This window comes from Liolophura sinensis, chromosome 6, assembly GCF_032854445.1.
Source record: "Liolophura sinensis isolate JHLJ2023 chromosome 6, CUHK_Ljap_v2, whole genome shotgun sequence".
In the NCBI taxonomy this organism is placed as follows: Eukaryota; Metazoa; Mollusca; class Polyplacophora; order Chitonida; family Chitonidae; genus Liolophura; species Liolophura sinensis.
In genome coordinates, this window is record NC_088300.1 from 13,709,695 (window position 1) to 13,723,483 (window position 13,789).

General features: G+C 39.9%; 1 protein-coding gene across 1 annotated transcript in view; it reads left to right on the top strand.

The window, feature by feature from the left end:
* Positions 1-13,311, top strand: part of LOC135467269 (CLK4-associating serine/arginine rich protein-like) — a 44,975-nt gene extending 31,664 nt beyond the window's left edge. The window contains exon 19 of the mRNA XM_064745035.1: positions 11,155-13,311. Coding sequence (XP_064601105.1) covers positions 11,155-11,236 — 82 coding nt within the window. The 3' untranslated portion in view covers positions 11,237-13,311. The remainder of the gene's footprint in view (positions 1-11,154) is intronic.
* Positions 13,312-13,789: the final 478 nt, after the last annotated feature.

Sequence of the window (13,789 nt, forward strand, 5' to 3'; positions counted from 1 at the left end):
AAGAATCTGGTTACCAGTGTAAAAGTGTGGTAGTGTAATGTTTATACATGAGTAGTAAGGTGTGAAGTGCTTTACAAGTAGCATGTTCATTTGCTATCTTAGTGACCCTTATTAGATGTACATGTAGCTGAAGAGAACATTCAGCATACCTTGAATATTGATAGATTAGCAAGAACGAGTTGACAGATATGTTTTAAAAAGTGTATGTATGTGATCTGTATTAAATCACTAAATCTAGAAGTGGATGCCTCAGGGTAGTTGTTGCTGACCTACATATACAGCTTGTCACAAATTTTTGCATATGTTTATGCCCATCTTTTCTCCATGTGATGATATGTTAGTTAATTTGTGTCATAGCTTTCTAGGTTTTTCTGGTTTCTGGAACACCCTGTACCCTTACTAAAGCAGACATTTCTGGGTCTGTGCCCTCTGTACAACCTGACTAGCAGACATTTCTGGGTCTCTAGTCTTTGTACAACCTGTCTAGAGCAGACATTTCACTGCCTACTCTCTGTACAACCTGACCACAGCAGACATTTCTGGACCTGTCTTCCCTGTATAAGCTGACTACAGCAGACATGACTGACATGCCATCTGTACAAGCTGACTACAGAAGATATTTTTGGGTCTGTCCTCTCTGTACAAGCTGACTACAGCAGACATGACTGGGTATGCCTTCTGTACAAATTGACTACAGCAGACATTTCTGGATCTGTCCTGTCTGTACAAGCTGACCACAGCAGACATGACTGGGTCTGTGTTCTCTGTACAAGCTGACTACAGCAGACATGCCTGGGTCTGTCCTCTCTCTACAAGCTGACCACAGCAGACATGACTGGGTATGCCTTCTGTTCAAGCTGACTACAGCAGACATGACTGGGTCTGTGTTCTCTTTACAAGCTGACTACAGCAGACATGACTGGGTATGCCTTCTGTACAAGCTCACTGCAGAAGATATTTCTGGGTCTGTCCTCTCTCTACAAGCTGACTACAACAGACATTTCTGGGCCTGTCCTCTCTGTACAAGCTGACTACAGCAGACATGACTGGGTATTCCTTCTGTACAAGCTGACTACAGCAGACATGACTGGGTATGCCTTCTGTACAAGCTGACTACAGAAGGTATTTCTGGGTCTTTCCTCTCTCTATAAGCTGACTACAGCAGACATGACTGGTATGCCTTCTGTACAAATTGACTACAGCAGACATTTCTGGATCTGTCCCTGTCTGTACAAGCTGACTACAGCAGACATTTTCTGGGTCTGTCCTCTCTGTACAAGCTGACTACAGCAGACATGACTGGGTATTCCTTCTGTACAAGCTGACTACAGAAGGTATTTCTGGGTCTTTCCTCTCTCTATAAGCTGACTACAGCAGACATGACTGGGTATGCCTTCTGTACAAATTGGACTACAGCAGACATTTCTGGATCTGTCCTGTCTGTACAAGCTGACCACAGCAGACATGACTGGGTCTGTGTTCTCTGTACAAGCTGACTACAGCAGACATGACTGGGTATGTCCTTCTATACAAGCTGACAATAGAAGATATTTCAGGATCTGTCCTCCCTGTAAAAGCTGACTACAGCAGCAGTGACTGGGTATGCCTTCTGTACAAGCTGACTACAGCAGACATGCCTGGGTATACCTTCTCTGTCCTCTCTAAAAAAGCTGTCCACGGCAAGCATTTCTGGAGCCATTACAAATTGTTTTCTCTTCAGAAATGTCCTGTAATTAAGAAAGTGTTGTGACATGTAGTCACTTGTGATACTATCGTGACAAGTTCTCTCTTGTCACTCTGTGTCAGTACATGCCCTGTGCAAAAATCATTCCCCAGATGACTCATCTTGACCTGCCATATTGTACAATGTGATCAGCCTTAAATATGACATGAAAATGTCATGTATGTCTCGGTTTGATTATAATGTGAGAAAAGGGTCAGAAATATAACTAATCAAATAGACTGTCACTTAATGACTCTAATACAGGGTAGTGCTAGTGTATCCAGGACACAAACCACAAAGGAAGTAATATTCATTATATTCAAAGTACAGGATACAGACATTTAAATACATACCTTCTGAATCATAGCCTTATTCCTTTAGCTGATTACAAGTATAAAACAAAATTAGCTGTCTATAATAGTGTGAAAGTCGACAGTTTACTCTCTAATTTTGTGAGGCACATAGCAGTATTTTGTCCTCGTCTGTTACGACTCATTTTGTTTTACAACAAATTGACTTTGCTTGGGAGAATGTGTCTGTCAGTGTACTTTTGCAGAAGGAGAGAGCAATAAATCTGTCAAACAGGGGAAATAGTACCTAGTGGCCTGTGTAGTAGGAAAAGTGTGAACAGTCCGTAATAGCAGTGGTCGAAGGGGAATTTACATAAAGGCGGCTGCTTCGCGCAATAGCGTAATATGTCTGCCCGCCAGACATATTCACCTCGTATTGATCGGTAGGAGAGAAATTATGCATAATATTAAGGACTTTGTTGAGTTTGGACCAGGTCATTGAATGATAACAATACACCAACAGCCACATACACTGAAATGAAGGGCGTTGCTAAGGGCGGACGAGGAAGAAGGTCACTGAGTACTATCGACAAACTTGCTCCACTTCTAGACTGGCTAGACTGGACAAGGAAATCTCTATGGGTATCCACTTACATTTAACTTTTCTCTACAAACAAGCGAAAACCCTAGATGTTTTGTAGTTAATATGTCTGCCTGACACCTCCTCTGTGAGCTGCAGACAGTTTTTGTTCAGATCTTTCTGTGTCTATTCTGCTCTGTTTTGTGGAGAAGCATTGGCCAGGCAAGTCCTGTGTAATACCCTGAGGTTATTCAGTCCACTCAAGAATTGTAGTGTGAAATATTACCTAATCAATTAATTAATCTATGGCGGTCAGATTAATTCAGTTGGCTTGTGGGGTTTTTTTTTTTCTCTTTTCTGCCTCCTGTGAATGTTCTTTGAATAGCAACTCCTGGCTACATTGTATCTGGCCTTTCTGGGTTGGTAATCAATGCTCGGCTTGTGGATTAGTCTTGCTCATTTCTTGACTATACTGTGTCTACTGTAGCCTCTTACTTCCTACTTATATGTAGAGTACATGTAACTAGTACATTGTGTAATCGGTCATACTCTGTATCTTAGTCTTATCTAATGGAACAGTACAGTTGTTAACATTCTTACTACTAGTTGTGAGTTCGAATTACTCACAATTGAATTGAAAAGATTTTGCCAATGGGCAATTAATATTTTCCCAATGAACTTTTTTTATAAAAGTATTGGAAACCTCATACTTTGTATTGTTACTCAACTCATGTGGGTGTTACATGTAGTTTGTAACTATAACTCGGGTTACTAATTTGTGCATGTTCTTGAAAAAATGTATAAAAGACAAGCGGGTATTACATGTAATACAAAATCAGTGATCAAGTATGAAAGCCTAGCCAATAGTGAGTTGATCAAAATTTCAAATGTACCATATATGTATATACAGACCTGCAACTTTAGCTGTAATGGGATTTCAGCATACCCACATCAACTGATCAGAATAACATGTTTGCAGAAGTTAGTTACAAGTGTCTAGCCACAGATCATCAGTTGATCAAGAATACACATGTAACATCTTTGCTGCAGAAGTTAGTTACAAGTGTCTAGCCACAGATCATCAGTTGATCAAGAATACACATGTAACATCTTTTCCTCAGAAGTTAGTTACAAGTGTCTAGCCACAGATCATCAGTTGATCAAGAATACACATGTAACATCTTTGCTGCAGAAGTTAGTTACAAGTGTCTAGCCACAGATCATCAGTTGATCAAGAATACACATGTAACATCTTTGCTGCAGAAGTTAGTTACAAGTGTCTAGCCACAGATCATCAGTTGATCAAGAATACACATGTTACATCTTTGCTGCAGAAGTTAGTTACAAGTGTTTAGCCACAGAACAGTGTTAAGTTGTACTGAGTTACGACAGTCTAACCACAGGTCATCAGTTGGCCAGGAATATGCATGTAACATGTATGCTGCCCAAGATAGTTAAAAGCCACAGATCAGTTCAGTTAGAAGTTATACTGAGTTACATGTACAAGAATCTAACCAGAGATCATCAATTGATCAGGAAAACATACATGAATGTAACATGTTTGCTGCAGAAGTTAGTTACAAGCGTCTAACCACTGATCAGTACATGTCGGAAGTTGTATGAAGTTATGAGAGTCGATCCACAGATCATCTGTTGATCAGGAATACACACATAACATGTTTGCTGCAGTTCTTTATTCAGATTATAAGAAGTATATTGTATAAATGCACTAGAGCTATTCTGGGCCTCTGTGGCCCAGCGGTTAGCATGAGGTTCTCACCAATGCAGTGGCTGTGAGTTCAAGTCCAGCTCATGCTAGTTTCTTTCTGGTTGTTCAAGAAGAGGACTGCCAGCGAATGGAGGGTCTTGGTTTTCCCTAGGTTTCCTTGGGTCTGCCTGGTTTGCTCCCACCATAATGCTGGCTGATATTGTATAGTTGGAATATTTCTGAGTGCGGCATAAAACACAAATGAAATAATAAACAAATACATCTATTTATATGTAGTATTGTTGTTTAGAGTGAATTAAGCAGCTAATTCACCAAGTTTTCGTCGGAAGTTTATAACTGATGAATATATGGAAATATATGGAAACTGACTGACGAGTTTGAATGTGAAATTCAGATTTCACCCCAAGCATATTCCCATGTATGTCATGCAAAACATTTGCTTATTATTGGTCTCTGATGATGATTATGATGACAAGAAACTTATTACAATAACTGTATTTCTTGTTTATTCACATTTGTACAGTCCTATTTTTGAGAAATATCAACACATTTTGGAACATCCCTTACTTTCTTTGTATAGTATATATTGGTGGTCAGATTATCTTGAGTCCTTGAGCATGCATTCAGCAGTGACAGTGGCCAATGTCAGTGTGGGGTAGTATTACCACACCATTGTCCCATTTATTTTGCATCGTTCTCATAAATAGCATGTATCAGTTTCCTTCCTTTATATAAAACGATGGCACACCCATTTCTGCTTGGGTTGAAGTAGGTGAATGATGTGTATTGGGATCGGTTGCGCAGGGTTTTCCTCGAATCGCGTGTGCACCTGTGTCCGTGATTGTGTGTTGGTGTTGTGCCAGTTGGGTGTGATGTAAAGGCCAGCCCGCTAATCAATCAGTGAGCAGACCAGCATGTAATAGACAGTCAGCATGTCCACATAGCCTGACCTGATCGCTGCTAATAATGAGCAGTCATGAGAAGACCCCTGATTAAACCGCTGGGCCGCTGCCTGCTCCCTGAAAGGACTCATCAGGTCACTAGTGAAGTCACTAGCATTTGCACCATGCATGGTAACATCTGAAAGGACAATAAAATCCCATCGTCTCATCTGTAAGTTTTGTCGCACAATCATCCTGCTCTGGTGACCCAACAAGTAAACTGCTTTGTTCATGCAGTAACATGATAGCTCCTGTAAAGACAATGTATGTGCAGTAGTTAACTCCCTTGGGCTGAGTCTTTGAAGTCAGATATTAATACTTGCAGTGACATTTCATTTTTGTCCCTCACATCTTAAAGTAACTGAATTAGTGATATTCTCGGGTGATATACAGCTGTATATTGGACACATCGTAAGAAATAACTCATAGCTGATAAATTCTGGCCAAAAAAGCAGATTAAAGACACAACTGTGAGATTAAGGTAAGATCTTGATAAAAGTGCCCCAGTTATAGGTTATCATTTCTAGTTTTTAAATATTAAGTATAAATAATAATAATAGAGTTTGACCAAAAGATCAGATAGTATTAAATAGGCCTGGCCTTTATCCTACAGCCGTACTTCTCTATACGGCCCTTTTTTCACCCGAGTAGAATTACCAATCATTCTCCAAGGATTTGTACATTTAAATTCATGTGGATGTGATGTGTGTTTCATGTGATCAATCAAACATATCATCACTCATCCTGTAATTCAGAGCATGATGGCAAGGGTGTCTGTGGGCTTACTTTGTGGGTGATCAATGAGAGAGAAATAGATGAGGCCTTGATCTACCTTGTATCATCATATTGTACAGCAGAATTACTCATGTCCATTACTGGATTCCTTCATTCAGACCTGACGCTCATGGGAATGGGGATATATGTTAGGGGTCATGGGGTCCTGCCTGGGGCCTTTAGGGCCCTGAGTGTACAAAGCAGTTCAGCATAAACCCATGCGTAACTTGGGAATGAAGTGACCCCACACCTCCATCAATCACATAACCGATCAAATGAACCTTTTGGGTATAGAATCCTGTATGGTGTGAAGTGATTTCTGGTATCGTTTTTAGCAGCTTGGCCATTGTTCTCATTATTAGTCAGCTCATCAATTAATATCCGATCTCATTTTGCCGTATGCAGTTTTAATTCTCCCGTTAGAGCTTGTATTTGTCATGGCTGGAAGTGAAGGTACTGGTGGTTTTGTTGTGTAGACATTAGGTCACTGATCAGCTTGATCAGCCTGATCAATCAGGACCTGTACAGTGATCATGGCCCTTACATTATTTATGACAGGCAGAATTATTCTTATCCCTTTGCTGAATTATGCATCATTGTGCTAACCGTAGTTGATGCTCCTTACATGTATATCTAGGGGTTTCAGGTTTTCGAGTTTAGCAGGAAAAGGAGTCATTCTGAACTACTTTTACAGCTTGTCAGTTCAGGTACATACTATGATCTGTCAAGGGATGAAAGTGATAGGCCTGAAGATGTTTTTTCATGTTTTATGTTTTTTAGTACTGACATGGTTTCGTTTCATCGAGCCACCTGGGATATATGTACCTTTTTTAATATAACTAAAATATGTTAATCATCAGAGAAGGTGAAAAAAAGATGGCACAGCTGTGATATGAATATTAAGTTGAATAAGTACTCTTCTGTCTATAGTTTGTATACTGTGACAGGATGGGCAACAGATCTGCTGCTGTCAGCATGACATTTCAGTTAAGCAGCACAAGAAAGATGATGACATGGCAAACATCCTGCCACAAGCACTGATGATTATGATATGACCGAAATAGCATTGAAAGCTATTAAACACAAAAGCTAGGAGGCATTCAGAACATGTGGTTTCAGAAGGACTCAAATGCACATGAGTTGAAATGGGCAACAACATCATTATCATACCCATTCTAACATGTTTGTTTTTCATGCTACCTATTTGTTGGTTTTATTTTTTGGTCTTTTGACTTGAATTTTGACTTTGGAAACTACTGATTTCAGCGTTGTTCCCTGCACTATAAATCATCACAGAGATTTCTTATCTGAACGTTGGTCTCTTGCCTTGGACCTGATAATGCAGCTGTGTGCATGTGTTTTTTTTCTTTCGCCTTGTCTTTGGCAGAGCTGTGATGGATGGCTCTTCTCTTCTTGCCGACTGCTGGCTGATTAAGCAGACGTCTGGACTGCTGAGGAATGCAGGTCAGCTGCATGCAGCAGCTTGTTGCCTTTTACACCAGTCACAATACCGTCAGCGAGGATTTTTTTTTTTCACCATGGAAGCTGAATTTGTGGTCACCAACCCGGTGGCTTAATCAACCATTATGTAAAGCCGCTCTGAGCCAGGGTGTCAATTCCCCAACAAAGCCACCGTTGTCGTTTTTCTTTTTTTTGGTTTTTGGTTTTTTGGGAGTTTTTTTGGCATGCTTGATCATAGAATAAAATTCTGGCATTGTGTTCAGAGGCATGGCCATGTACTTTGTGAATCGGCGGTGTTTCTGCAGCGAGTCTGAAGTACAGCGATTGAGTGAGTGGTCCACAGGTCATCGTTAAGCAGCACATCTAGGATTTGAGCTAGGCATTACAACCTCTATTGTTTTTTTGGATGGTGACCTCCTCTGTGTTGCTTTCTGTTGAGAGTTGGGCTGACATGACGATTTCATTTGCTAAAGTAGTTTATCTCATGTATTTGTTTCCGTATTGAAGGGGTTATTCTGCCTGGTCGAGATAAAGATCTTCTCTCTGACCACAGGGGATGCTGGCCAAGTAGGGTCCGTGCTGTGATGTTGTCCCTATATTACACTTCAGCACAATGGAAAAAAATGTAAAGCTGGTTATAATGAAAATTGATTGTGGGCAGTGCGTCAGTCTTACAACCTTGGCCGGCTCCCAACTCGATTCAACTAATGCCTGTCCTAGGGGATTGCCTCAGATTCTATTAGCTACACTACGACTTGTCCAAACTACATTTCATAATGCGTTTTACGGGAAGGAAGTTTTTTTTTTTTTGTGCAGCAGGACTTTTAGATATCTGGTTATTCCCCTTCGTTATTTTCCTTGTTCCGATGGCTGTAACCCATTTAAGCCGCGGCTGTGATTTCTGACCCAGCATTGGGCCATGGGCAGAAAATCTCGCCACAATTGCCTGAAGAAAATTGGGTAAAAACGTGTTTGGAGAAAGAGTTGGTTACATCTGGTCCTCTCACTCACCATCACAAGGCCAAGTCACTATGTCTTCTCTCACCAGTTTGTTCTCTCCTTTCAAGAAAATACTTCAAGATAAAACCTAGAGCGAGAAAAGCAATCCATAAAATATTGAATAATTTATCTTGCGGCTTTAGTTAGCTCCTTACAATAGCTTAAGGTGCTTCACCAGCTGGAACAGTTGTCTCCAGGAGCTGTTAAAACTAATCTGGCCAAATCCTGTTCAACTGATCATACTTTTACAGGCATTATCAGATAAAGGATGTCAACAGAAGAACCTGTTAGAGCGGATAATCTGCAGAGTTATTTCCCCTGATGGTCAGCAGATCTTACCTGGATACAAAAAGCAGCATGTATCATGCTCAGATTTACAGGGTAGTCTTCAAAGAATGTACCTTGAAGTGAGTGACATGGTTGGATCCACAGAAATGCCTACAGTACAATCACGGTTCTCTGGGATAAATCTGCTGAAAGGCCATTCTGCCAATCTAGACACTCTGAAGACGACACCTGTATTAGTGTTTCTGTCAAGATATATTCATCAAGAAGCCACTGTCGCATTAGTTTCTGATATCACAGGTGAAAGAGTTAGCAGTTAGCTAATGGAAAGATTTGTTTATATCATTATTTCACTGAGTGTTCATTGGGCCATAACCCTTCTTAGGTTTCCCTCAAAGGAAACCTCTAACAGTTACAATTTAGTCCTGTGAAATAAATGTATTATTCTAACACATCTGCCAAATGCGTACTACACAGAGAATAGAGACATCGACTGCATATATCGGACTGTATATGCGGTTAATGTTTTTTCACTTGACCCAATACTGCTATGGAAGAGTAACATGATAGCATTCAGCAGGGTTGTTCCCACTACAGGGGTATAGGTCTGTGTACACTTTGCAACTATGAAGTATATACAACAAAAAGCAAAGGCAAAATTCTATTTACTCATGTTAATTTATTTATTTTAATTTTCCATCCAAATTTTTACAAAATTTTTAAATTTGTCTTGTCGAAAACATCCAGTCTTCATCATTTTATGTGAAAATAACAAAGTCTTTTCCAGCGCTCACATAAAGATCCTAAATATTTTGGCGATGTTTCCATTGCACATTAGGTGTGCTAATATCTGGTGACAGGGGCAAGCAAGTGTCAGAAATATCCAAGCCTGCAGACCTTCATCCAAGGGTGCATGTTGTCATTGACGACACAAAGCAATTGAGCTAGCCGAGAGTCCGTAGCTGGTAACCAGCCTACGTGTAGACAGTTTACCAAGTGCATTCATTACTGCTGATTGCCGTGGTTTCTTGCATAGCGCTTGTTACCTTGTTAACTAAATATCCCGTTCATGATTGCCATCTGTCGATTTTTTCTTAGTTTTCTTTCCACATCTCAGCACTCTTGACTGAAATCTTCGCGCGAAAACTTACTTTCGGAATGTCTGAAACTCATCCAACAACTAGCGTGGACATATCACATTCGAAATGCGGCATTCTCATTGGTTCTCAACAGAAGGACCCTGTAGATCTTTAAAGTGGACTCTTCCATGGAGTGATTGGCGCAAGAGAAGTGTAATCAAAACAGAGGGGTGAATTTATATCAAAAAGGAGTAAATACTGAAAATTAGTGTAAAATACATTTGAATGGATCATGTGTTAGAATAGAAAAAGGAAGGGTGATATGTTAGAATAGAAAAAGGAAGTATCCATGTGGCCTCATCCAAAACAATGGGCACTACCTTTTTAGTGCAATTATCACAGCGTGTACACGGTGAATGAAGCCAGTATTTCTTAAGTATAAAGTTAGAGCATATAGGTTTGCCCCCAAAGTGTTGAGATGTCACTGGTGTACAGTGTCTTGTGGAAACATGTCAGGGTCTGATACCATCAAGCCATTTCTGACTTAAGTCAAAATCGAAAAACCTTGTCAGAATGCATAATTTCTAGCATTGGGATTTGACACATTTGCCCTAATAATTATTAAAAAATTTAAATTCTCTAACCCCCAAAATAAGGTTTGAACTCAGATTTTGTGTTGAATCACAAATGGCTTTGTGGAATCGGCACCAGGTACTCTGAAAGGAGCAGGGCTTAATTCTGTGTCACCTAGAGTCCCGACACACACGAACATATTGAGAATACAGATACCAATAGAATAATTAGTTTGGTAATACAAGAAGAACTTTAACAGTTCTCCATTTTACCCGTGGTATGAATTCATACTTTCATGATATGTCATGTAACATGAAACCGAATGTTTCCTTATCTGGTTGTGTTTGCTGGCCAAGTTGTCTAATGGGATCTAACAGAAATCAAGGCGAATAAGGTTATGTGCGAATTCGTCTACCTGGTCTTACATCAGGATAAATGTATGTGGCAATTAAGGTGTAGTTGTTTCCACAAGTCAGCTGTGCCCATCTCCTCCACGAAGAATCCTGACCACATTGTTAAAGCAAAATAGTTTTAAGACCGCAAATAAAACATGTATTAAAAGCAAATTATTCGCATGACATTAAAGCATAAGTCACGTGACCTAGACTGCATGTACCATGCATATCAAATGAGGGTGAAGGATTATTTTGTTTGAAGTTGGTAAAGCTAAACATTGACACTACATGCATGGTTTCATTGTTTTTTGTTTGAATTTTGTAGGCCGAGGTCACGATCAAGGTCAAGAGGCAGGTCTGAGCGAGAAACCCGACGGGACAGAAAAAGTCATCTGATCAGCAATTGAGTCATGTGACAGCTGCAGGCCAATCAGATACCAGAATTTGTTTGTCCTGTGGATGAGTGGTATTCGTACCACATTGCACAGAGCACCCAAAGGGTTATTACTTCTCTCATCATAATATGTTTTTGTGGCATGGGACAGAGTATAGCAATTTCCTACAACTGGTAACATCCGTGCCAATGTCTACATGACCCACATGACAGTAAAGATTTTTCTAGTGCACCAGACAATCCACTTGCCAACCATATAAACACCATTTGAAATGTGCATCGCCTGCAAGTTAACTCCACAGTACAGGCGTGACAGCTTATACACTCAATATCAAGTAGTAATCTACTCAAGTGATGTTGTGGTTCACAGGTGTCTGCTGTGCAGACACATGGAAGCCTCTCGACATTGCGTTTGCTGTGAGTTCAAGTCCAGATCATTCTGGTGTCATCTCCACACGTACATGGGAAGGTCTGCCAACAACCTGCTGATGGCCATGGCTTCCCCCAGACTCTACCTGGTTTCCTCACACCATAATGCTGGCTGCTGGTATAAGTGAAGTACTTTTGAGTTTGACGTAGAACACCAATCAAACATAATTAAAGAAATCCAGGTGAGGTTATTGTATTGTGTAAAAGTTAACATGTGAAATGTGAACTGGTAGTTCATGCCGATGCTTCCTATGCAGATGAAATACAACCTCAAGGTTTTTCCAAAGTATAATTGGTAGATTATCAATTCCATGATAGAACACTGTATTTGAACAAGTGCAATTTACCAAATGAAAGATTTTGTGAAAGTCTCATTACATACCTGTACACATTTCTTGTTGATTATCTTAGTGAGAGTGAAATGTCTGTGTATTCCGTGATGGATAGAAGCCAGCAGTCTGTGAAATAGATGTTTGTTCTTGAATATAACTGTGGAATCACAATGCCCGAATCACAGCGCTGTTTAGTTTTGGTTGTTAAAAGACATTGCATATGCAATGTACTGTATAAAACCCCTGTAGTTTTTGTGAAATAATCGCCCTGTTGTATGATCGGTACTAGAAAAATGGCGATTGTGAAAATTGACATGAAGTTGTGCTGTAATTCTTCAACCTTTTCTCATGTTTGCTAGATGTTTATTCAAGCATATCCTGAAGCCAGTATTCTGTGTTGACTGCTAACATTATACTTTTTGTGAAACCCTGAAGTTGGCCAATCCAACTAATGTAGTTTTGTCTCCAAAATCCATAAGCGTGGATAAATTACGCTGAAAGTTGCTCTTTCACGTACCAAATGGTTGAATGCAAAACACTGCTAATCATGAAATTTCACTTGGTTCCTCTTAGTGTGACAGGGAGATTACTTGAAATATTCCATAAAATCATAGATGATCTACTGTAGGTCAGCATTCTACAGCAACTGGTCAAAATACTGTTGTGATTGTTAAATGGCAGTGTTTACAATTTCTGTTCTGTTCTGTTCTGTAAATCCTGTTCTGGTTACCCAAGCTTTGCACACAGATTTACTGTGCTCTGCACATGTCTGAGGAATTGGCTGAGCAAATAAAATGCACACATGTCCTCGTTGACATCCTGATTTGTGGTCAACCTATCAAATTTCACCGCATTTTCACTTTTAGAGGGGCTTAAAAAAAAACTTAAAGGTATTGAGCAGTTTAATAGAGTTATCTGTTTATGTGTGTACAAGAACTAAGGACCAGTTTTGAATGTTAAAATTTTGAAAATTTAAGAGATGAAAAATATTATGTGCACATGTTTAGGCCTATTATATCGATTACTTATTTCACATTAGTCACCTGCACATCATTTTACTCCAGAAATTGTCGCAATAGGTGACATCATAAATAATGAAAATTGTTCCAAATATTTTGACGGGGAATCAAGGAATCCAGTGCCACAATAAGAGACTGATGTGTTTGTGTGCATTTAGTAATGCACAACACTTTGATTCAACCTGAGATTAAAAGTCAACTGAGTATGTTAAGTTAAAGACTATTCTATTTAATTGGACCCAGGCTAGCAAAGGCATGATGGTAACAGGGAGTCAAAGGGTGTATCAGTTTCTGGTCAAACATCTGTCAGTTGGGTGGGAGGTGGGGGATGGTTGTTGAAAGAAAAAATTGACCAAGTACTGACCAATGGCTGCTGTTGAGGTTAAAAGCTATGATTCATACAGTGTATGGAGGAAATGTTTTCCCCATGGAAGAAAGTTTTTTTCTATCCAATCAACAGTGTAAGGAATTAGGCCAGGAATAAAAGCCCTGAGGACAGAAAACTGTGCTGGACCTTTTGAGGGCACGCTCATGGTGAGGACTTGTAAAGGCAGGTAGATGTGAAAATTTCATCACACTGAAAACAGGATTCATCTCGCATATCAGAGAATTTTTTATTTTTGTGATTAAGGAAGGATGTTGGTTTGTTTGAAGCATTTTCATATTTATTGATTTCATTCCGTGGGGCAACCTGCGGATGGTCGTGAGTTTCCCCCCGGATCTGTCCGGTTTCCTCCCACCATAATGCTGGTTGCTGTCGTATAAGTGAAATATTCTTGAGTTTGG